The following is a 22169-nucleotide window of genomic DNA, read 5'->3' on the forward strand; positions in this document are numbered from 1 at the left end:
GATATTGACTGATGTGGTATGCTGGGCCGGCTGTGGTCAGCTGTGAATACTTAACGGAATATCTTTCCAATGGCAGGTCGAACATTGTGTCCAAAAAATCCCTTTCAGGATTGCTGGTGGACAAAGACAGACGATGCATCGACAATCAACTGTAGAGTCTCAAACACAAATGCCAGATGTTGCATATGCACATGCGAGCTGTTCCTTTCTTGTCTTTTTACTTTTGGGCCACATTGTCACTTCTGGTCAGATGACGGTATGATTCACACAAAGAATATTGAGTCAGAAGGGTTTACTTGTTTCCAGGAATGCTGATGACAGGGCTGCCAGTAGATGATGTCACTTGCAGTTGAGACCAACATCAGAGGTAACATGGTGTTGTCTTCAAGCTACTCCTCAGATCAGTGAGTTGGGGTTGAATAAAAAAGGAACTCGTGCCCACTATCAAACCGGAATGTCTCACTTCTTGGTCCTGGCTCTTTGTTTGTTAGTAAAAGGTTTCAAGTTGTCGAACCAACATTTGCGTCCCCGATCATATTCTTTTTGATCTGGAGTGCTCACGTGCCACAATTCAACATTCATATCACTTGATCTCAGGCATCAAGTGCGTGGGTGATGCCCCACACCGGGCTTGGCGCCGCGCTCTCTAGTGCCCATCATTCAACACCACCGCCTCATACTTGACGGTGCTAAGCTACTCAACCTCCATGACAGCGCGGGCTGAGGACGGAAGGGATCTATGTTTGGAGGACCAAATCTTTGAAGTTGAACGCCAACACAGACGAGGAAGACAGCTGGGAGATATGAGAGTCAACAAAATTTAATATAAGCCGGACAACCTTGAATATCACGGTCGTGTGATACTGTATTCCATATATCAACCTTTGTTACCCTTAAGCCACGTCATTCGTTCAGCACCCCGATGTATTCCACTATCAAGATACTCTTCAAGGCCCAAAGTCTCTTGTGAATCTTTCGTCGTTCAGTGTAGTACTATGCAACGCCGTTTCCAAATACGCTGCAATCGATATACCATACAAACCAAGTCACTATATGACACCAAACCACCACAGAGAGAGGTTCATCCTCATCCCATATCCGGTTCGGGGTGCGATCGCGAGTGCAGACCCTCGATTCTACCACTGAGCTCCTCAAAGCGGCGCCGCCACTTCTTGACCTCGTCAGGCTTCGTGGTCACGCCGATAACGCTAGCACCGTCGTTGACACAGGCGAGCATCGTGCCGTGGAGGGCAGCGACTATGCCGCCACCCGGCGCCTTGAGTACCTGTTAACCACCTGCTACGGAGCCTAAAGTGTTGCATTCTGAAACATTCCACAACATGAAAGACGGGGAGCAGTAAAAGAAGAAGAATGTGCTTACCTCCGTGTCCAGCAGCTCAGCTGAGTCTGGGGTGAGGACTTGTGCAACGTAAGGGTTCTTAAAGGCCTTCTTGAAGACCTCAAGCGAGGGGACCAGCATCATAATTATGCCATCGAATTCGACCGGCTCGCCCGAGGTGGTGGCGGCGGCATTGGGCGGCGTCAGCTCGGGGGACCACGATGGGATTACCTTGCCCGATGCGCGCACCTGGGAGAGCATGGTGGGTGAGTAACTATGGATAACCTCGGCTGTCTGAGGGCTTACCTGCTGATACCGTCTGATACCGGAGCCCTCTGCGAATGGGATGAACTTAGGGGCGTGGACGGTCTGCCACTGGTCCCAGAACTGCTCTCTCGTGAGCTTTGGGTTTCGTTTGACGTATTGTAGGATCTGAACGAATCCCGTGTCTGGAGCCATGATACGAGGATGGTACAAGTATTTCTTGAGGCGCTGGATGCTCTATTTGGTCGTTTCGAATTAACAAAATGGAGTCTAAAGCTAGAAGCAAAGATGGCGCTTTACTACAAAGAAGGAGGGGATATAAATGTATTGGATGCCGACAGTGGTAAAGAGGGGTTTTGGGACACGGTGGAGAAGAGCTGGCAGCCCTCTCTATTTTCAACTCCATTGCATCATGCGACCCGGTGGCCCGACCGACTCGGATCACCAAAGCTGGGGAAGCTGGGGAAGCAGAATCGCTACACGTGCCGCATCAGAACCAGGGTAGCCTTGCTAGCGAGCTAGTCTACCAGAGAAAGCACGGCACGGACCGTTGAGCTTTCTCAAACATGTCCTGCTGCGTGCGGGGCTCGGGGGTTGCTGGGCAGGGCATAGTGTCTCCGCCTCTCATACTCTCGTAGTCTACAGCTTGCAGCTAAGTATAACACTGACTTGTTTGGGGGATTTCTTGGCGTTTCGTGTCAAGTATAAAGGGTGGGCATTGAGCACAAAAGTGCACTGTCTGAGCGGTGACTCGCGCTGCCGCATTTGTGGGCGAGCTCATCTACGCGGGACTTGACCCGCTGTTCTGCTTCCGATTATCTCGATCAAAACTCTGGCTGCCACCACTCTGTCTCGGAATCTGACCCAATCTGGTGTGGCCGTCTTTCCCCCATCAACATACTCTTAAAGCCCTAGACTCTCTTTTGAATCTCGCAAGAGGTCTACAACGCGTGGGAAGCGAAGGGTCATGGTACACGCGAAAGGGAGTGGTCGCCTATAAATTTGTCAACAAATATCGGTAGACAGCACTGCTGGGCTACCCACACTGCAACACCGTCCATAACACATTCTTCCGCCCCTGGTAAAGCCTCCTTACCATCATTTGTTGTAGGACAACGGAGTTCCATTGCCCACAGTATCAGCGCAGAGTTGATCATGAGGATGTCGTTGGCAACGTAGCGTCCTGGACAGATACGGCGACCGAACCCAAAGCTCACATGGCCCTCTTTCTTAGTGTCGGCCACCGATGGAAGGAGAGTTTTGGTCACAGGATCCAGAAACCTATCAGGGTTGAAGATATGAGCATCTGGGCCGAACACGTCGGGTCGCGGTTGACAGCCCAGACGTTGGCGACTAAAATAGCGCCTTTCGGTAAGAAGTATCCTTCATACCATGTGTCCTGGTTGTTTTGTTATATCATTAGCCAAACTTATACCGGGAGAGAGTATAGAGAGGGAAAGACTGACCTCGGAAAGGCAGTGAGGCAGGCCCACAGGGTCGACGGGCCGAATGCGCATCACCTCCATCATCTAGCAACGTCAGTCAGCCTGAAACTCCTGCTTCGTTGATGAACGACGAACCGTTGCGCGTAGATAGGGCAGCTTTGGCACATCGTCGAATGTAGGAACTCGCTCGCGTCCGATCACACGGTCCAGTTCTTTGTGGGCACGTCTCTGTGCCTCGGGATTCAAGAGCATGGCATGAAGCCACCAGGAAAGAGCGCCTGAAGAGGTTTCGGCGCCCGCACTAAAACCGACACAATCCAGCGTGTCAGCTGAGCCAGCAGAGTAGGGCTACAGTCTCTAGGTAGCGAAGACGACGTACAATAGGGCTGAGGCAAGCCAAAAGCTTTCAGTATCGGACATGCCATGCGTGTCTACTGTCTCGATCATTGTTCTGACAACACTCAGATGGCTCTCGCCTCGGTCATATTCTCGAAATCAGCATGTAGCTCGCAGTAGGTCATCAGACGAGGACTGCCAGTTACCATGGCTTTTTGTGTATCTTGATATAACCCACGAAACATTGTTGAGTCATCCTTGAAGGACTTCTCTGCTTTCCTCTTCCATGGCGAGATACTAATCGGGGTGGGTGGCAAGTGATCAGCAGCAGACTCGAAACGTGACGTACACCAAGGTGGGGTCTACAGGTTACCTCGATGGAAAGTGTCTAAGGAAGGGCAAGACCTCCACTAGATTTGCACCAGGCAATAGCGCTCGCGTGAGGCGTGTGGCAAATTCATTGAGTCTCGCGATGGTCGGGTCACTGTCAGAAAGGATCTGGGGCCTGCCGTAGATGATGGCGACCATGGTTGATGCCGTAGCCCGCCGAAAGTGGTCTTCCCATCTGATCGGAGATGACTCACTCAACAGATCGGCAGCTAGCATGATGCCTTCTCGATATTGGGTGGCGTGGAATTGATGCTCACGACCCTGGCGGAGACCAGAGGTGGCCTTGCGCATGCGCAGCCAGCTGAATGCAGAAGAGATCAGGTCACTATCGGTCATCCGGGGGCTCTCGATCTCACTGCCAACATAATGACGACGGCTCGGAAATGAGACACTTACATATCATTGTGGTTAATGAAAGGGATAAAAACCCCACCCGTCATTATGTTAGCAACGATGGTGGCCGGTCTATCCGCAGTGATGATTGCTCTCCGGTCCATCAGATCGGCGGCTGTCTTGAGATTGTTTAGCACGATAAAGGAACGGCCCAAGACCTGAAAGTGAAGAAGAGCGCCTGTGAGGATTTCGGTCAGATCAAAAGCTGCATGAGGGGTGGTAGATCTACCATATTGCTCTCCCCATCGTGTGAACCTGAGCCACGGGCGGTTGTCGAGCTGGAGAAGGTTGCCCAGAACTGGGAGCCCCTTTGGACCTGGAGGTAGCAGTCGCCAAGGGCTCTGGGCTCGGTATACCACAAGCAAAGCGAGTAATACAGTTGCGATAGGTATGAAAGCTGGCGAAATGCTTGCCATGTTGATCGTGAGGTTGCTCAAGTGAACTGTCATTATTACCATCCAGGAGGAGAGAGTCAGGTAGAGTTGAGAATTCGACCTGGATGAGACCTAGATAATCATAGGAGCCACAGAGCACGCGAAGATAAGCATCTCCACCCGATTCCATTTTTTTCTTGTAAAGGATGCAGCCCCATGGCCGGAAAACAGCCAGTGTCCGCCTACCCAGCTTCTGCGTGCCGCCCACCCTCGTCTGCGCCCCCTGTCCACCGGCGTCAATGGCGCCTCACAATCTTTGATCGGGCTCGAAGCTGCCTCATGCCCGCCCACCCACACTTCTTTGCGTAACCCACCCGGTCAAAGAAAACAGTTGCACATACTAATCAAAAGCATGTATACCTCGGGTCCTGACCAATATTACCCCGCTATTCGATAAGGCTAATTATGTACTTGAAATGCACTTCTGCACCCTCTACAGCCTTCTGTGCCCTCTGTGCCCTCTGTACATCTTTGGAGAGCCTTGAAAGGCATTTAAAAGTAACCCATCGCTTTCAAATGTCGCCGGAAGTTTTGATCGCCCATGTGGAACCCCTGAAATTCAGAAAGGTCTAGAGCCTGAAGAGTACTCTGCCGTCAACCTATCGCCGACACCATGCCCCCTTCCCTCGATGACACGCGTGGCCCAGGAACAGTCTTGCGCATTCCGGACACTCTCGCTTCCTGGCCTTGGCCGAGGGCCATCAATCCTCACTATGAAGATTGCAAGCGCGAGTCCTCGGCATGGGCTAAGGGCTTCCACGCTTTCGGTCCTAACGCCCAGACAGCCTTCAACAAGTGCGACTTCAGTATGTCAAAGTAGTCCAAACAGACATGATTTCATCGACTGACACGAGGAACTACTCAGGTCTATTGGCTTCTTTAGGTTATGCTGGCCTTGACCGAGGTAAAAGTCCAAAAGCTCATAGCTTTGTGGCGCGTACGCTGATCTCTTCCCAGCTGGCTGTAGAGTTGGCTGCGACCTGATGAATCTATTCTTTACCTTTGATGAGTAGTCAGATGTCTCTACCGCCCCGGAAACACGTATACAGGCAGACATCATCGTGGACGCCGTTCAAATGAGTGGGTTGGAGGAGAAGTCGCACGACAGTGTGTCCACCTCCTCGCGATATCACCCAGGTGCTAACGTCACCGCAGGTTCTGGCAAAATGCCACCCAAATTGCCACTCGGAGTGCGCAGACGAGGTTCATCGATGCCTTCGAGCAGTACACAGATGCCGTCGTGCAACAGTCGCTCGACCGCAGCAAGGGCTCTCTCTAGCTTCGAGACATGCACGACTATTTCAAAGTCCGACGCGAGACAATTGGCTGTAATCCCTCACTTGCGATCAATCAAATTAATTTTGACCTACCCGATCATGTCCTCCAAAATCCGATCATTATTCGTCTGACCAGCCTCAGCACCGATATGATTATCATTGCAAATGACATTTGCTCCTACAATGTTGAGTGAGAAGCAGGACATTTGCACTGGTGATTTTCTTCTTGTCACAATGAGAATCCAAACAGAACTCGAGCTCATTAGAACTATAGGCAGATCCGCGGAGATGACAACCGCAATCTTGTCACCGTTGTCATGGCCGAGTTGGATCTCGGAATCCAAGACGCCTTAGACTGGATTGGCCGGTTCCATGACAAGTTGGCCAATGAGTTTCTTGCAGAGTTTGCACATCTTCCTTCGTTTTCCACGGAAAGCGAGCCTGTCCGACACGAGATTCGTCTTTCTTGATGCTCTAGGCAATTGGGTCCGAGCCAACGATCAGTGGAGTTTCGAGGTATGGTATCTCACATCCAGACGATGCTGCTACTGTATCTAATATTCTGTCAAAAGAGCCAACGTTATTTCGGAAGCAGTGGTCTACGTGTCCTGAAGGAGAGAACAGTCACACTACTGCCGAATAGGGATGCTCCCTCTTTGGGACCATTGGAATGAATCAGTGAATCAGACTTTAACAAGGGGTCATAACCAGGTACCATACTTCTTATTTGCGACATGTAATACGGCGCAGTTCTGAGCACAGGTCCTTATTTGGCTCATTTATCATCTGTTTTCCGCATGTAAGTCCCATCACAGTGTGTGACTAAAGTTGTCTAACGGCGCTGGATATTACACGTTCTTTGATAGCTTAGATTAGCTAAGTAGACCAACAATCCTCCACATCTGGCCAAACTGAAACACAGCGCACTGGGCCGACTAACTATACCTCTTTTGACGACATGCCAGCAAAGCTTGATGATACAACTAAGAGCTAGGGTAAGTGGGAATATCGACAACTCCATCAGCGATAAAATTATAGCAAGACCCAGAACAACCAATATTACCGCCGTTTGTGATCAAAAGCTTCTGCTTTCCTTCAGAGGCACTTTCCTTGGGTGTCTGGATGATGCGGAGTTCTCGTGAGTAGGCTGACCACTGTCCGACATCGACCGGTTTCCAACCCTTGGCATCAAGCGCGTCCGTATTAACAAAGACCTCTTCGCGGGAGTTGCCGTTGGCGATGAAGATTCCTTCGTTCTCCTTCCCAGGTTCCGGGACCCAGATAACAAAGGGGCTGCCTTCGGGGTTCAAACCACTATCTCCAGGGATGAGGAGCGGCGCAGGAGCGGCGCCAAACTGGAGCGGGTCCTGGGAGACCTTGTGGTGGACGGGGCAGCCGCCGTCGAGGCCACAAACCTCAAATGTCATGACGTATCTTTTCGAAAAGGGGCTGTATGCGACCGTTGCCATGCCAGGACGCTGCTCAAAGTTGTGATTGGCGACATCATCGACTTCTCCGCTCCACTCCCGAAGATTGATGGTGGTTTTGTGAGAGAGCTTCTGGTTATACTTGGGATCTACCTGGGTAGAGTAATAGCAGATGAGTTGACCCTCATGCATCATCAGAAATGGTTCCCAGACCGCCTTGTCTCCTTGTTTGGTAGTTTCGGGCCCTGGACCGTAGACGATGTGGCTCACGAACTCCCAGTCTTTGCCAAGGTTTATGCTGGCGTAAAGGTCGATGTAGGCTTCGGAGAGATTGCGAGGCGTGGAGACGCCGGCAAGCAATACAGTTCCCATGGGGTAACCTCCAAGGTCTTCGGGAAGCGAATAAAGGAAGGGTTGATACCAGTTACCCCAGCCATTGACTTGGTCCTCAACCCTGGAGAAAGGCTGATACGAGGCACCACCATCAGTTGACTTGTAGATGGGGAAGTAGGTAAAGGTCGCCTCGGGATCGTAGTCTTCCCACGACAGGAGGAGTGACATGTCGGGGAGCTGAAGGGTCCGACCGTACAGGGTGCGCCAGCTAGTGGCTTCCTTCTTGGGCATGAAGACAGCATTGTCATTGAAATTTGTCCACGGCTCTACAGCTCTGGGCGATGCTGAAGCCGCCAGAGCCGTGGCCACAAAGGTAGCAGCTGCAAAGCAGTGACCGATAACCATGGTGATTAAAGGGGGACTGAAAAGAAGCAGGATGCAGCGGCCTGTCAAGGAGATGCTGATTGACTCTTGGACAGATGTGGCGGAAGGGAAACTCAGGGTGAAAATGGACATTTATAGGTTTTCTCACTAGCGAAGACCATCACCAACGACAGTGCAAAACAACGAGAGAAAGGACAATCAGACCATGACCGCGAAAGTATTCGGGTCATGGTAGCAATTGTGACACCTGAATACGAAGTGGTCAGTATTTTCGAGCTCGATTTGAACACACAAGCTGCCCGTGTGGCCGTCCAAGAAGAAGCGCACGTATCATACTGTTGTGTTCGCGGTAGTAGGTGACGAGGATAAGTATTCAGCCGTCAAGCGGCTCAAGCCTAGGGATTATCAACCCCAGCATGGAGTTGGTTAGAACATTCTTGGCGCAAGGACGGCATTGCAGCCAATGGCAAGCCTTGTTTTCCGATCCTTGCACTTGCGGGGTAGGGACTTCTACTGTACCTCTCCTGAGAGTCAATCAAATGCAACAATTACTTCGTAGAACCATTACACCCATAACTACCCTCACTCGAGTAATCCATTCATTTCCCTTTCTTCACCCATTCCATTGGCTCCAATGGCATCTCTGGAGACTGATGAGCAGACGCGGCCTTCAAGCCAATCAGTAGAGGTTGATTCCGACGCCAAAGTAGACTACTATAGCACGATCCCCAGACGCTTTACCGGACATTCAGATCCTTGCAACGCCAACCTAACAACCCAACATCACTCCTGTACACGCAGCAGTGGAGGTGGGTACCTGTCTGACGTCCGAGTCCCCACAAGAGAGAAACACTCCTCGTCCGTCACTCTACCTATGCGCGTCTAGTACCATGCGACCCCCTAAAGCGTGCCATGGGTGCCGGCAAAGTAAACGGAAATGTACTCGCCGGAGCGGCCGAGTCGGAGAGGCTTGTGATCAGTGCCAGGCCAGGAACTTGAAGTGTGCCAGTTCCTTGACGAGTGCCCCGTCCCGGCGTCTCCCCCTGGTACCCAGAAGCGAGGGTCCATTAGAGGCAACCCTCAACAACTCGGTTGATGTGACTATCGACGTCGCCGTCCGTCTTGTGGGCTTTTATCTTACTAAGCTTCACAACCGACCTCACAGCCTATTCCATCCAGTCACGTTACGGGCAAAAGTCCAACATGGCTCCATCAACAAGGCCTTACTCCTAGCCATTTGCAGCATGGGTGCGAGATTTGACGAGGATGATCAGATACGCTCCTTGGAGAATAGCTATATGGATGAGTCGAAGCGCCTGCTGCTTGCCGACCTCGAGAGAATTTGCGTTGAGAATGTTCAAACATGCATATTGCTTGCCAATCTCTACGCTGCCCACCTAAATCCATCATCAGAGGCCTTGTTCTTTCGTAAGTGAAATCATCCTGTAATGGTTGTTATGGGTCAGACACTCACTGCGTCTAGGCATTGCGGTCAACTTACTACAAATCATGGATGCCGGCACGTGTCCAGTGGCGACGACACTGGTAGACCGCGAGGTCAGAAGGAGAGCATGGTGGACCCTATACATGGCTGACCGTTGGTCATCTTCGAGCCTCGGATTACCCCCTCAGATCCATGACACCGATCTGGCTGTTGACCTCCCCATGGACGAAAGCATGTTCGAGTCGTTGACTCCAGACGAGACCAAGCTCAACAGCCCTTGGCAACCGGGCATATGGGCTCACAAGATCTCCCTGGCCCGACTATTTGGTCCAATTCAGGATTTAAATCACCGCAGCGTCTACGGAAATGTCACTGCCGATGAGCTTGAGTCAAGCGTGGCGTCCTTATCAAGATTGTTGGAAGACTGGGAGTCGACGATACCCCACGACGTCAAAATGAATGCAGAGAATCTCGAACGTCACATTCAAGCAGGTCACGGCGGCGCATTTGTCGCCCTCCACCTCGGTTATCACCACTACGCCACTTTACTCTACTTTCGCTTCCTCGAGCCCGCAGCGTCATCCTCACCCTTTGCTGCACTGTACCGTACCAAGTGCAAGTTTCATGCCTCTTCTTATAGCGAGCTCGTCAAGCTTGCTCGTCACAAAAAAAATTGCGAAGTCATCTATCCGACTGTCGGCCACATGGCTGTCGTGTCATCCTCGGTACTGCTACATACGCTACTGTTTAGCGAGGACGAAAACCTTCAAGACGCTCGCGATGCCCTCAATGCGAACTTCGAGGCGATTCTCGAACTGAGACGGTATTGGCCTAATACGGGACCCATGGTATGGCTGTCATGTTCGAGTCACGCCCTAGCACCTCGATACATACTGACCGTGATTAGATTCATCGACTCGTCACATTCCAAAACTTTTGTCTACTCTCCAATGACTACAGAACACACAAGCTTGACGGCTGGATGCTGCGTTTTCTAATCGAGTATTCGCTGCCCCTTGGGGAGAAAGATGTGGCGCCAGTGACATCAGGCATGGATCTTGACACGGATAGTTTCGCGGCTCGTACCCAAGCCGTGACTGAGCAGGGTAGATACACTACCTTTGAGAGTGAAGATGGTCTATATCAAGCAGTCTGAACCTGTGGCCATTGAGGAACTATTATGCAGGAAATCAAAGTAACTAGAATAGCCTACCGATTTGGGATCAGTTTCGAGGGCCATGGTTCGAAACAGAAGTTCGAGACCGTCGTGACACCTCTGTAACCGTTTGAGAAGTGTCATTTGGAAAAGTCCCACCAGAAAAGAACACATAAAGTATTAGATACCTTCAGAGGCTTTCTGCTGGGATCTGAATGACTCAAGCAAAGGTAAATTCCATTATGTCCAATGACCTAGTCAGAAATAGAGTAAAAAGTCACCTCAGCAATCATCGTCCTTGCCGGAACAGTAACCGATATGGGGAAACCGCCATAGTCAGGGTCCTCGTTGGGCATCATAGCAAAGCTGCCACTCTTCGTTTCATCTCCGTTCAAAACACGCACTGTTCTCAAACGACCAGTCTCCGCGTCATCAACTGCCTTTTCCTCGAACTTCAAGATACCAGTGAAAGTGCTCTTCTGGGTTACAGCCTTCGCGCTGACCTGGAAGCCCCAACCAATTAGGAGGAACTTGCCATGTCCGCAGCTAATCACCATGCCTGAGCCTGGTCCGGGCTTCCCGAAGACGAAGCATCGATCGATGGTGATCTCGAAATCACCCCAAATTCGCTTGACAGGGCGAGAGAGGTTGCCAGAAGAACCATCTGGTATTTCGTCAAAGCAAAAGCCGATAGATGAGTTGGGATGACGCTGGGCCTCGAGCACAATCGCCGAAACGGACTTGAGCAGCCCATAATGTTTAGTGAAGGGGTTTTCCTCAGGATCTACGGTATCGACACCGAATGGAGTAACCCCCATGGCCGCATAAGATCCATGGGCAATCCAGATGCGGCGAGCGCCGTATTCATCCCGTCGCTGTTCCGGGACGAAGAGTGGCTGGTTCCTATGTCTGTACATGGCACACGACGTTGCGTAGTCGTTTAGATAAATGTCGGGGCCGAGAAAATCCAACTGAGGTGCGAAATGCATCCACACATCCATCACGTTGCTCACAGCTCCGCCAGAAGGGTAGTCTCCCGGCATACCGCCTCCGCCGACGACGACGGGAAAGTCATTGTCCGAATCTTCTCCTGCGTAGTTCATCCACAAGTTGGTATAATGTGGGATAGGGTATTGTTCCTTGCCGGCCGTAGCGACTTCGTTGACGTAGAGCGCGTAGTGATATGCCATGAATAGCTCGTCAGTTCGGGGACTCGATCCGAAAACGGTCTCCCAGTCTCTTCTCCCAGTCGTGGAAGATTCACAGCGGGGTTTAAACTGGGCCAGGTTCTGCTCCTTTATGTCCTTGTTCAGCTGACCCCAGTCCGAAGAAAGAAAGTGTACCAAGCCCTGCGGGACTGGCTCATGGAAGGCCTTTTCGGCAAGCTCAGACCCATCTCGCGAATCTCCAAGTAGGCCGCTTTCGTTCTCGACCTGGACCATAATTACAGTGGAATGCGACTCGTCGAATTCGCGCAGATGCTTCATGAGCGCACCAAAAGCTTTTGCGTCGGCTTTACGGCCCTCTGGATGGAATATGGATAGAACATCGGCCGTCTCGAGACGGCCGCCAGCTTTACGCAGCTTGGCTCGGGGGAAACGCTTTGGATCTTGTTTCACCCATGGTGGCACGTAGGTTGAGAGTCCTGCGTTGTTGTCAGTCTCCACGCGTTGTGACATCTCACGAGATGGAGCAACGGAGGGTTTTACCATTCTTGAATGAGCCAAACCAGAGCAGCACGAGATGCATAGAATACTTCCGTGCCGCAAGAATAATCTCGTCGAGAACAGAAAAGTCGAAGATGTCTTCCTGGGGCTCGATCATTTCCCAGGTGACACAGCCGAGCAAGGTATTGATGTTCGTGTCTACCATCTTCTGCCAAACCGGCTCCATGTACTCGACTGAGGTTAAGGAAGAGTTCTGAAGTTCACCGGCTCGCATGAGAAATGGTCTTTCATTGACCATGAGCTGCTTCGAGTTCTCATTCTCGGCCAGGTGGGGGATATTGACGCTGACTTGTCCCATGTTGGAGATTCGCTGAGTTGTTACATCAGTAAATGTCATTGTACTAATGAGAAGAGCAGAGTGATCAATGTTCAGAGTCCAGACAATCGAAGGGGTGCCAAGGGTAGGTAAGAGCGATGCCGAGAAGGAAGACAGGAATAACCCGTATGAGAGCTACGGGAACCCAACGAGTCCTAGTTACGGCGTGGAATTGGGCCACCATGATTGGCTCATACCCCGAACATGGCTCTTGGGGAATCAACCATCTCCGCTCAGACAGCTCGGAATAGCGAGCTTCTAGCTTGAAGTGGCCCAGACGCCGGTACCGGATCCCACTCAGAGAGCCCGAGACCTTCACTCGTTCAATGATGAGCGCTGAGTGTACGGACAGTCAGGAGATAGCCAAGTCATTTCTCCAGACGAATTTGGAGATCCGCGGGTCATCTAGTAACCAATGCGGAGCCGATTCTGAGGTCTGGTGTATTTGAATGGTGCGCATGTCCCACTTCTCCGATTTGGAAAAGCTCTAGACTCATCAGGAGTAGCGTTACTGTGGCTTGTACCTGGCGACACGAGCAAGTCAATTTACTCATGGGGATTATAGCAGGATAGGTACCTTATAGTAAGTCATTCTATCCCGGGGCAGAGGTAGTACTACAAGCAATTATCCGATGGAAGGCTATCCTATGGAAGGTTGTCCCGTGCCAAATTATCCTATAGACACGTAGATGCCCTACCTCTCTGAATGTACCACGTGACACGTAGCTCAAGCAAGGACGCAGGTATACGCACCCAATACGCCAGAATGCCCATTCTGACTCTCTGTGTTACGATCAACAGTATGCAGCTGACTATGCTTTGAGAAATCACTACTAATCTGATCTCAAAACGGACAGGACGTCTTTTTGTTCAACGGTTTGTACGCCATTAAAGATTGCCGAGCCTGTACTATATCCAGTTCTCTCCTCGCTTGATGCATCCCGACTGCACCATGCTTCAGACTCGAACAAGGGCTCTGAATTCCGGCTGTCCTTGTCGCTCTACACTTGGCTTGCCAAAATTAGTGCCTTTCTTTCTTTCTTCTTTTGCGAGCCCTGCCTCCTCCCCTCCACTCCCGCTAGCTAAAGCAAGCCAATATGTCCCTACCTTGCGGGCCGGTTTGGGCATCGCATTGCAACTGCTTTTGGCCATGATCTTCCATTTCTACGGTATGGTTAGTTTTGCACGCCCCGGCTTGTCCGTTGCCTACTCCTTCGAACCCTTCCCTGCAGCACACGAGCCGATGCTTTGCACGTGCTCGTATGGCGTCTTCATCTGTCACCAAGTGATACATCTTACTCAGTCTGAGTAAGCTAATATATGCGCTGACGGTACTAATCTCAGCTGTCCTGGCTCAAATTTTCCATGTCCCCACAACACCCACCAGGTCGGTATTCGGTCAAGATTCAAGTCCACCGAGAACACCTAGTACATTTGGACTTCGGACTAGCCTGTTTGCCGCTACTATTCAGCAGGGAAGAAAATGATTCTGCAGTCTACAAGTAGATTAATCTACCATTATGATCCGGATGTACGGATTTACCCAGCAACCAAAACTGCGGCCTAGTGGGGTGCTAGAATTGAAGAAATCCCCACAGAATCCTGATGGTCCATGAGAGAGCCGCAACGCCTACGGCGAACAACGTGCCTTACGGGAGCATTTCAAATGTGATATCGTCACAATATTGTGATCACAAAGAGCGGGTACGGCACAAGTCTAACCAAGTCTGAAGGCACCGTTCGGAATCTTAATTCCAGAATACACTATTATGAGTCGCCGTATCTGGCCATTCGGAATGAATCAAAAGCTTGACTACCCAGACCTTCAGCTCATAAGGGCGGTCAAGGCATCACTGCGAACTCAACTTGCGTCAACCCGAGCTGTCATCAAGTCTATATTGCATCCTCTACACAGAACACGCCATCATACCTTCTCTTATCAGAAATTTCCTTGGATTCAATTCGCTGGCCACGATTCACTTGCAAGAACATGAACACTGCAGCTACCCCAACTCAGAAGCTGGCCCGGCCAAGCGAAAGTGGATATCACGACGGCGGAGACACAGTCCATTGTAACGACTTGAAGTGGCTCCCGCTTGCGCCAAAAGTCTGGATTAAACTCGTCAAACTCTCCCCTGAGACAGGTGCACACACTGTCATCATACGAGCGGAAAAGGGAGGGGTCCTCCCGCGCCACCGACACATCGAGAGCGCTGATATATACGTCCTCCGGGGCGACGGCGAGCACCCACAAACAGGTCATTTCTCCCAGGGCGACTACGTCTCAGAGCGGAAGGGCGCGGTCCATGACCCACTCGTATTCGAGGAGGAGGTGGAAATGTTGATGATGAGCAATGGGCCTTCCGTTTTTATCGACGATGAGGACCGTGACTTGTTTTTGATGGATATCCCAATGCTTCAGCGGCTGGCTGAATCGGCCGCATGATTGATGGCTTTTAGAAGAGAACAGTGCCTTTAAGAAACAGTCCTAAGGCAGAAGGGAGGACTCAGAAAAGGAGGTCGCTCCAGAATTTGTACACAGAAATGCAGGATTAGAGGGTAGGAATCAAAATCATGGGAGACGCTCAAAGGTTGGGAGCCACATTTTCGACTTCTCTGCCTGCTTCTCCATGAACCCATCAACCTCCGCCTGCCTCGTGCCGTAGTCTCCTGTGAAGAAGTTCCCCTCTCCAAACTCGCGGACGACGTCTTGTCTAAGGGAACCAGGCGCCACCACCAAGTAGCTGCAGGCCTCAGCGGGCTGGCCGAGCTCGCGTGCCTTCTTCTTCACCCAGTCCAAAACTTGTTTGAAGAGCTTGGTGCCGACGCCAATTCCACGTAGAGAGTGCTTGACGTCGACGTGCTCAATGAAGACAAGAAGCCCACGTCCAAACTCGCTTCCCCAGACTCCTGTTCCTTCCTTTGGAGACCCACATCCCCAGATACCGGACCTGAACGCTCCATGGCGATCCAAGAGGTCGTGAGCGAGTGGCTCCACATCTAGCACGGTCTCCAGAATGTCGCCGCGAAAGGTTGCGATGTTCACTTGACTCTCGGCGATTGCGGCCATACGGAGGGTTGCAATACGGTCGGGCGGCAGATTGCCGTCAGGGCGCACGATCGCGTACACAGTGCACTGATCGAAGGTGCTGCGGCCGTCGCCGTCCTCGTCGCTGCTGTCGTTACCCATTGAGGCAGAGCTGGGCAACGATTGAATATCAGCGTCAGTAGATGAGACTTACTCGAGGAGACCGCCGATGTTGACATCCTCCAGCTCGAATTCAAGTCTGTTGGCTCGAACGGCATGGTGGCATGCAAGTTGGTACTCGTTGGTGGCCTTGACGACCTCGAGCCTTGCCCTTTCTCGTGTCACTCTCTGGATCATCTTCGTCATGGACTACTTTTGGGTCTCGGCATCTTCACCATTGTCGGAAGGAGGCATGGTTGATGCCAAGATAGTGACCTGTCGTCGAAACGATGGTCCTCGGCTGTTGTGAGTTGTTGTTGACAGGCTGTGGTAGGTTCAGTTGCAGATTCTCGAAGGATGCAGTAGAGGGGTTTTATGGCGCCGTGGTCACCTGCCATTCACTGGTCTAAGATTCACACATGGGCAGTCTACAATAGTATGGAGTAGCTTCATTCAATGTGAGATTGCTAGAAGCTTCTTTAAGCGTTTACTTCAGGCACTCGCTTCAGGCTTCACTGGCCCCAGTCACTGGAAAGGGCCTCCACATGCCACTTCCACTGATACATCATGTCCCCAAAGATTCAACAATTATCAGTCCATACAGTCCGTAAGAGGCGAGATAACGTCCAAGCTGGCAGATGTAGTTGTAGAAGCAGTTGTAGAGAAGTTTCCAATACTGAGGTGTAGTGCATAGCTGATGCTGTACGGCTCCCTTGAGCTCTTGAGTTGGGCTTTGAGTGTCAGGCTGGCTGATTCTGCGTCTTTGGAATGGCGTCATAGGAAGGCTGTTCTCTAGATCTCTATCATTACCGGAGTGAGTATGGAAATATGCATGCGACATGCCACCCAGGCAGCATTTTCTTCCCGCCATAGACCGTGTTGGCAAAATCTCGTCATTTGCATGACGGACCGACCAGTCTGCAGTCTGTCGGCTTGTCTCTGCTAATCGGAGGAGAAGCCCCGGCGTGGTCTAGCGCGCTGTTGACAACTCACCAGCCACAAACCGCCCATTCAGGCAGCTTTGATCTTAGCCAGTTCATGTCATTGGCTGCCACTGCTGATCTAACCTTGCTGCAAACAGGTTTGGAGCCACATTCAAAGGAGAACCAGGTACCCAGGTACTTCCACAATGACGACTTCCCCAAGCCGGGGCCTTCTTTGTGTGGCGTGTGTCCCGTCTGACAACTGACGTCACCCTTACCGTGGCTTGACGGCGGAGCTGTTGGGAATAGCGGGCGAAGATATAACACACTCAAGCACGGCTCCAGCTACGCAATTGCTCTCCATCACAAACTTCCAGCCACAATTCATTTATCGAAGGAAGCAAAATTCATACCGCATTTCGTCTGACAGACATCCTTTTCTACCACAACAGCCCCACGAAATCACAGCCAAGATGACCAAATTCATCGCTGCCTTCGAGGACTTCTTCAAGTCGATCTACGAGCTTTTTGCCAGCATCATCGGCACTTTCGCCTCGCTCGTCAACACGCTGATCACGACCGTCCTCAACTTCTTCAGTGGTGTCATCAACCTCTTCCTCGACGTGGGCAAGGGAGCTGTCGATCTAGTGGGCGGCATCGGAAAGTTCATCGCCGGTAAGTCGAACAAAATACTACCCTGCATGATGTGGCCACGGATACTGATCGTATGTCGTAGGCAACATTGTGGTCTTGGGAGTGGTCGCTGCGGGTGTCTACATCTACACTCGTCAGCAGCAGGGAAAACCAGTGGTCCCTGCGAAAAAGACCAACTAGAGCTGTCTTGATGGCGCCACCGTCGAACATGATTGCATGCACAGATTGACCTTGCAATACTTAACAATGACGACAGAGGAATGAAGAAGGCGTTGAAGGCAAGATATGGTTTAGTTCTGCGCGGTGTCCTTGGTATACCACGATACCCCCTCGAGTTTCGGCTTCGACAGATCCTGGCTTAGTTAGGTACATAGCAAAACAATAATTCAGTCCCCAGATTTGGCACATGCAGTTTCCATGATTGTTTCACAATTAGAATGTTTCAAATTATGCTTATCACTATTTGGCTGTTCAACAATTGCTTCCAGATGCGCCCAAATCTCATGGTGTTGGACGTTAATTCGGAACATTGCGCACATAGATGCAGTAGCCTCTACAATTAGTCGGAAGTACCCGTAAAAGTCATTCCTTACCCGCTTGGTGCAGACTTAGAGTCACAGGAGGGATGTTTCCGCAAGGCGAACTGGGTTTCTGGCCCAAAAATGTGACATCCTCAGACACTTCAAAATGAAGCGTTACCTACAGGCAGAGGAGAGAGCGAGTCACTACAAATATGCGCTATGGACACTTGCTAAACAGAAAACTGGACGGGAGGAGTGGGCGTGCAAGACTAAGCAATCGTGATCAGCGGTATTGATCAACTTTTCTTATTTCCACAATTAGACAATGTTAACTGCACACCTAGGTGCATGCGATGAACGCCGTATCCATACATCCCTCATTGTCCTAGCGTTACATCATCTGACAGACTGTTCTCGAAGCGAAGAGCTCCGACCGCAGTGACTGATGGCATGTGAGAATACATAGACACAGGATGAATGAAATCGTATTCCCGTTCATGACTCGAGTCCTCCCGTTGCCGCAATTATTCTGCCGGTCGAGATCGCCCACTCGTCAACTCAGGAGACCAATAAGAAAATCCCCTGCGGTCTGCAGAAAAACAGCCCACCAGGAGATATAATTCCCTTGCTGCAGCATCTTGGTTCTGCCTTGTGGAGATGTTGTTCCTTCAGAATAGTGCTGGTGCGCGGAGGCGATCCCCGCCTGCCTCCACAGAAACGAACAATTGTGGGGTCTGACTGAGACTGTCTTTAAATGACGGTGACGCATGATCCACGAGGGAATTGAATTATCCTGAAAGATATGGAAATTGAAGTATCGGGACAGCACCAACAGATCTTGGTTTGACTATGAGAAATCAGATGGCCAGTCTATTCCCAAGCCGGTGCCAAGCTCCGTGTCTCGCGCACTTGGATGGGTGAACAGTGTGCCATAAAGTCAGCTTTGGCTTGTCCAAGTGAGACTCGTACCACTGTGGCATCCCATCAACGCTCCAGAAATGGCTTCCTCCCTTCTTGGCTTTACGTTATCGTACTTTCGAAATCTTATCAGATCAACTGGATCTCTGGGCGCCCAGGGCTCATTGGCGAGGTAGCCTGCAGCCAAGATACCAAGAGCTAGAACCGGCCCCGTCTGAACCTAAAAGTGCGCGGCGCAGCCCGCTCATACGAGGAGCACAGCCGTTGTCACCTGCTAGACTGCTGCAGGATGGGTGGAGGAGAGAAAAAAACTCTGATAGACGGCGATTTTCTTTCCTCGCCAAATATCGTGTTCCCCTATTTTGCCACGCCCACAGCTCGGCGGGACGGTAATTAAAGCGGGCTGATTTGCACAAGGTAGCAACGACCCAGAATCTCGGGATTCTTAGCAGCGACCGCCCAGCTGTCGTCTTAAGAGGCTGCATAAATCATCTTGTCCTCTCAAAGACCACTCCCTACCCCTCTCATTGACCACACCCGGGCAACCTCGCATGGTGTAGCTTCAAGTATGGCAGCCGAAAAGCCGCATGTGAGCGGTCCGGTGACCGGACTCGACGATCAGCCAGTCAGTCAGGCGGACGAGAAGGGCCACGTCGCCGTCGACAGTGCCTCGGACTCGGGATTGGGCTCTGACGATGAACGCAACACTGGTGGCCTCGCCGGTGTCGAGAGGATCGAGGCCGCCGCGAAGACTTGGACGAAGACATGGCTCATTGTGACTTACATCTTGTGAGCATGATCCTGCGAGATCAGCCGTCTTGATACTGATAAAGTCCTTCGTACAGTATCTGGATCGTATTCTTCACCGACTCGCTACAGCAGCAGATATCTGCGTCCCTCCTCCCGTTTGTGACGAGCAGTTTTGGCAAGCATGGCTTGCTCGGAACCACAAGCATCATTTCGACCATCGTGGCAGGAGTGGCTAAGCTACCCCTGGCCCGCATCTTGGACGTAATCGGTAGAAATGACGGCCTGATCATCATGTTGACTATCACGGTCATAGGTGAGTGGCCCTGTCCCTTGGTACCAATTATAGATCGAAAATGCCGACATATTGCACCCTAGCTCTGGTCTTGATGGCCGCCTGCGGCAACATCCAAACCTATGCCGCCGGGCAAGTCTTCTTCTGGACCGGCATGAACGGAATCAGCTATGTACTGCAGGTATTCATCGCCGACACTAGCAAGCTCAAGAACCGCATGATCCTCTTCGGCTTCACGACGACCCCTTACATATGCAACACCTTCGCTGGCCCTGCTGCAGCCCAGGCCATCCTGAAGGGAAGCACATGGCGATGGGGCTTCGGGGCGTTCTGCATCATCATTCCTGTCGTTTGTGCGCCGGTCGTATTCGTCTTTGCGGTCCACCTGAGGAAAGCAAAGAAGCTTGGCTTGGTCAAGGAGAAGACCGACGCGGAGAGAAGCAGGACGTGGTGGCAGTCAATCAAGTACTGGGTTATCGAGCTCGACGTGTTTGGTGTCCTGCTCGGCGTGGCCGGGTTCTCTCTGCTGCTACTGCCTTTCAGCTTGGCCAGCTACCAGGCAGACAAGTGGAGATCGGGAACGGTGATTTCCATGCTCGTCATCGGTGTGCTCTGTCTGATTGCCTTTCCCCTGTACGAGAAGTACATTGCGCCCAAAACCTTTATCCCTTACTCGTTGTTCAAGAACAGGAATGTCCTAGCAGCTTCCCTGCTAGGTGGAAACACGTGGATCTCCTTCTAGTAAGTTCACGTTCTCTATACACCGATTACATGTGCGCCACGGACAACCGCTGACCTTGATTTGCTGCCTAGCTGCTACAAGCTCTACTTCTCTTCTTACCTGCAGGTTGTCTATGACCTCAGCGTCTCGGAGGCTGGTTACATCGTCAACATCTTCAACATTGTATCATGTGCCTGGGCCGTCCCTGTTGGCCTTCTCATTCGGTACTCGGACCGTTTCAAATGGCTTGCCCTCATATCCGTCCCTATCTGGATCCTCTTCACTGGACTCATGCTCAAATTCCGCATGCCGGGCACGAACGTCGCCTACGTGGTCATGTGCGAAGTGTTCACTTCGTTAGCAGGGTCAGTTTTCTCCTACCGCGGTTCCCCGATTGCTGTTCTTTAAAATATTCCAGTGTGTACCACTCTATGGTCTGTAGCACGTGGTTAACATACAGCAGCGGTACACTTGCACAAGTCCAGCAGATTGCCGTCATGGGGAGCGTCCCCCATCGTGACGTTGCCGTCGCATTGGCTGTGCTGGCGCTCGTCACGGCCGTTGGCGGCGCCATCGGTCAGAGCATCAGCGGAGCAATCTGGACGAATACCCTTCCGGGATTGCTCAGCAGCTACTTGCCTGAGGAGTTGAAGGCGAACTCGACTACCATCTATGGAGATCTGGAGATACAACTCAGTTATGACTGGGGAAGCCCGGCGAGGGAAGCGATTGTGGGGGCTTATGGCGAAACACAGAAGTACATGCTCATTGCTTCGCTTGCCTCAGCGGCAGGTTCTTTGGTCTGGGTTTCCATCCTGAAGAACGAGCGTCTGAGCGATAAGCAGCAAACAAAGGGTGTGGTCTTCTGAATAGTTCAAGGCGAAAGTGCCTTACACACAACTCGAGCCATGTCAATCTTGTGGAAATGAGAATCAGGACCTGCAAAGGAGATCAAAGCTCCTAGTCGATTGCCGAAGCCGCACATGCCGAAAGGCTGCCAGTGGTTGAATACAGCTACTCGAAGATCTTTGAAACTATGGCTGTGTCTTGCAACGTCGTAGATTGACGTATCTGCAGAAAATCGATGCCCATCTCAAAGCAGGCATTCCTATAGAATCTACGAAGTCATCCCATTTAGAGTGATCACTAAGAATACAATCGCCGTCGGAGGACACCCCAAATGAGATCATCCCACAGGAGGTTATCCTATGAAAGACCGTCCTACGAATGTGATTCGATTCCATGGGCCTTTCTAAGGACAGCCTTGGTAGTCGAAGCTCCGGATCCCTGCATCAGCGTAGTAATTCGGCGCCAGCAGTGGGGTCGACGAGTAAACTTGGTTCAAACAAGGCACTGTGATTGCCCGCAGTTGGCACTGCCAACTTGGCTCAAAGGGACGATTAAGCTGAAACTGTGCACATGATACTTCTCAGTGTTACTAGAGTGGGCCTCGACAAAAACGTAGATCTTGGATAAAGTTTAATAAACTTGATGGGGTGGGAACACCCGGACGTACAACGCCGGCGGCGGCGTCTTAC

General features: G+C 51.4%; 10 protein-coding genes across 10 annotated transcripts; 5 read left to right on the forward strand and 5 right to left on the reverse strand.

Moving 5' to 3' along the window:
* Positions 1-1087: 1087 nt before the first annotated feature.
* On the reverse strand, positions 1088-1798 carry INS49_012547 (uncharacterized protein; the record flags this gene model as incomplete). The annotated part of the gene is made up of 3 exons (XM_043173250.1): positions 1088-1285; positions 1382-1588; positions 1646-1798. 3 exons carry the CDS (start codon positions 1796-1798, stop codon positions 1088-1090), a joined length of 558 nt encoding a protein of 185 aa, XP_043022547.1.
* A 1069-nt stretch (positions 1799-2867) lies between these two features.
* Positions 2868-3495, reverse strand: INS49_012548 (uncharacterized protein; the record flags this gene model as incomplete). The annotated part of the gene is made up of 4 exons (XM_043173251.1): positions 2868-3002; positions 3070-3132; positions 3184-3349; positions 3428-3495. The coding sequence occupies 4 exons, from the start codon at positions 3493-3495 to the stop codon at positions 2868-2870; spliced, it is 432 nt and encodes a 143-aa protein (XP_043022548.1).
* A 1719-nt stretch (positions 3496-5214) lies between these two features.
* Positions 5215-5880, forward strand: INS49_012549 (uncharacterized protein; the record flags this gene model as incomplete). The annotated part of the gene is made up of 4 exons (XM_043173252.1): positions 5215-5407; positions 5467-5538; positions 5619-5697; positions 5757-5880. The coding sequence occupies 4 exons, from the start codon at positions 5215-5217 to the stop codon at positions 5878-5880; spliced, it is 468 nt and encodes a 155-aa protein (XP_043022549.1).
* Positions 5881-6817: 937 nt separating this feature from the next.
* On the reverse strand, positions 6818-8043 carry INS49_012550 (uncharacterized protein; the record flags this gene model as incomplete). Its single annotated transcript, XM_043173253.1, has 2 exons — positions 6818-6825; positions 6942-8043. 2 exons carry the CDS (start codon positions 8041-8043, stop codon positions 6818-6820), a joined length of 1110 nt encoding a protein of 369 aa, XP_043022550.1.
* Positions 8044-9266: 1223 nt separating this feature from the next.
* On the forward strand, positions 9267-10622 carry INS49_012551 (uncharacterized protein; the record flags this gene model as incomplete). The annotated part of the gene is made up of 3 exons (XM_043173254.1): positions 9267-9450; positions 9506-10314; positions 10374-10622. 3 exons carry the CDS (start codon positions 9267-9269, stop codon positions 10620-10622), a joined length of 1242 nt encoding a protein of 413 aa, XP_043022551.1.
* A 254-nt stretch (positions 10623-10876) lies between these two features.
* Positions 10877-12647, reverse strand: INS49_012552 (uncharacterized protein; the record flags this gene model as incomplete). Its single annotated transcript, XM_043173255.1, has 2 exons — positions 10877-12267; positions 12332-12647. 2 exons carry the CDS (start codon positions 12645-12647, stop codon positions 10877-10879), a joined length of 1707 nt encoding a protein of 568 aa, XP_043022552.1.
* Positions 12648-14655: 2008 nt separating this feature from the next.
* INS49_012553 (uncharacterized protein) lies at positions 14656-15111 on the forward strand (the record flags this gene model as incomplete). Its single annotated transcript, XM_043173256.1, has 1 exon — positions 14656-15111. The coding sequence occupies one exon, from the start codon at positions 14656-14658 to the stop codon at positions 15109-15111; it is 456 nt and encodes a 151-aa protein (XP_043022553.1).
* A 126-nt stretch (positions 15112-15237) lies between these two features.
* INS49_012554 (uncharacterized protein) lies at positions 15238-16059 on the reverse strand (the record flags this gene model as incomplete). Its single annotated transcript, XM_043173257.1, has 2 exons — positions 15238-15865; positions 15908-16059. 2 exons carry the CDS (start codon positions 16057-16059, stop codon positions 15238-15240), a joined length of 780 nt encoding a protein of 259 aa, XP_043022554.1.
* Positions 16060-17248: 1189 nt separating this feature from the next.
* INS49_012555 (uncharacterized protein) lies at positions 17249-17609 on the forward strand (the record flags this gene model as incomplete). The annotated part of the gene is made up of 2 exons (XM_043173258.1): positions 17249-17450; positions 17512-17609. 2 exons carry the CDS (start codon positions 17249-17251, stop codon positions 17607-17609), a joined length of 300 nt encoding a protein of 99 aa, XP_043022555.1.
* A 1827-nt stretch (positions 17610-19436) lies between these two features.
* On the forward strand, positions 19437-21500 carry INS49_012556 (uncharacterized protein; the record flags this gene model as incomplete). The annotated part of the gene is made up of 5 exons (XM_043173259.1): positions 19437-19657; positions 19714-19931; positions 19994-20651; positions 20724-20996; positions 21095-21500. 5 exons carry the CDS (start codon positions 19437-19439, stop codon positions 21498-21500), a joined length of 1776 nt encoding a protein of 591 aa, XP_043022556.1.
* Between the last annotated feature and the right edge of the window lie 669 nt (positions 21501-22169).

Source organism: Diaporthe citri (genome assembly GCF_014595645.1).
Source record: "Diaporthe citri strain NFHF-8-4 chromosome Unknown scaffold_6, whole genome shotgun sequence".
Taxonomy (NCBI): domain Eukaryota; kingdom Fungi; phylum Ascomycota; class Sordariomycetes; order Diaporthales; family Diaporthaceae; genus Diaporthe; species Diaporthe citri.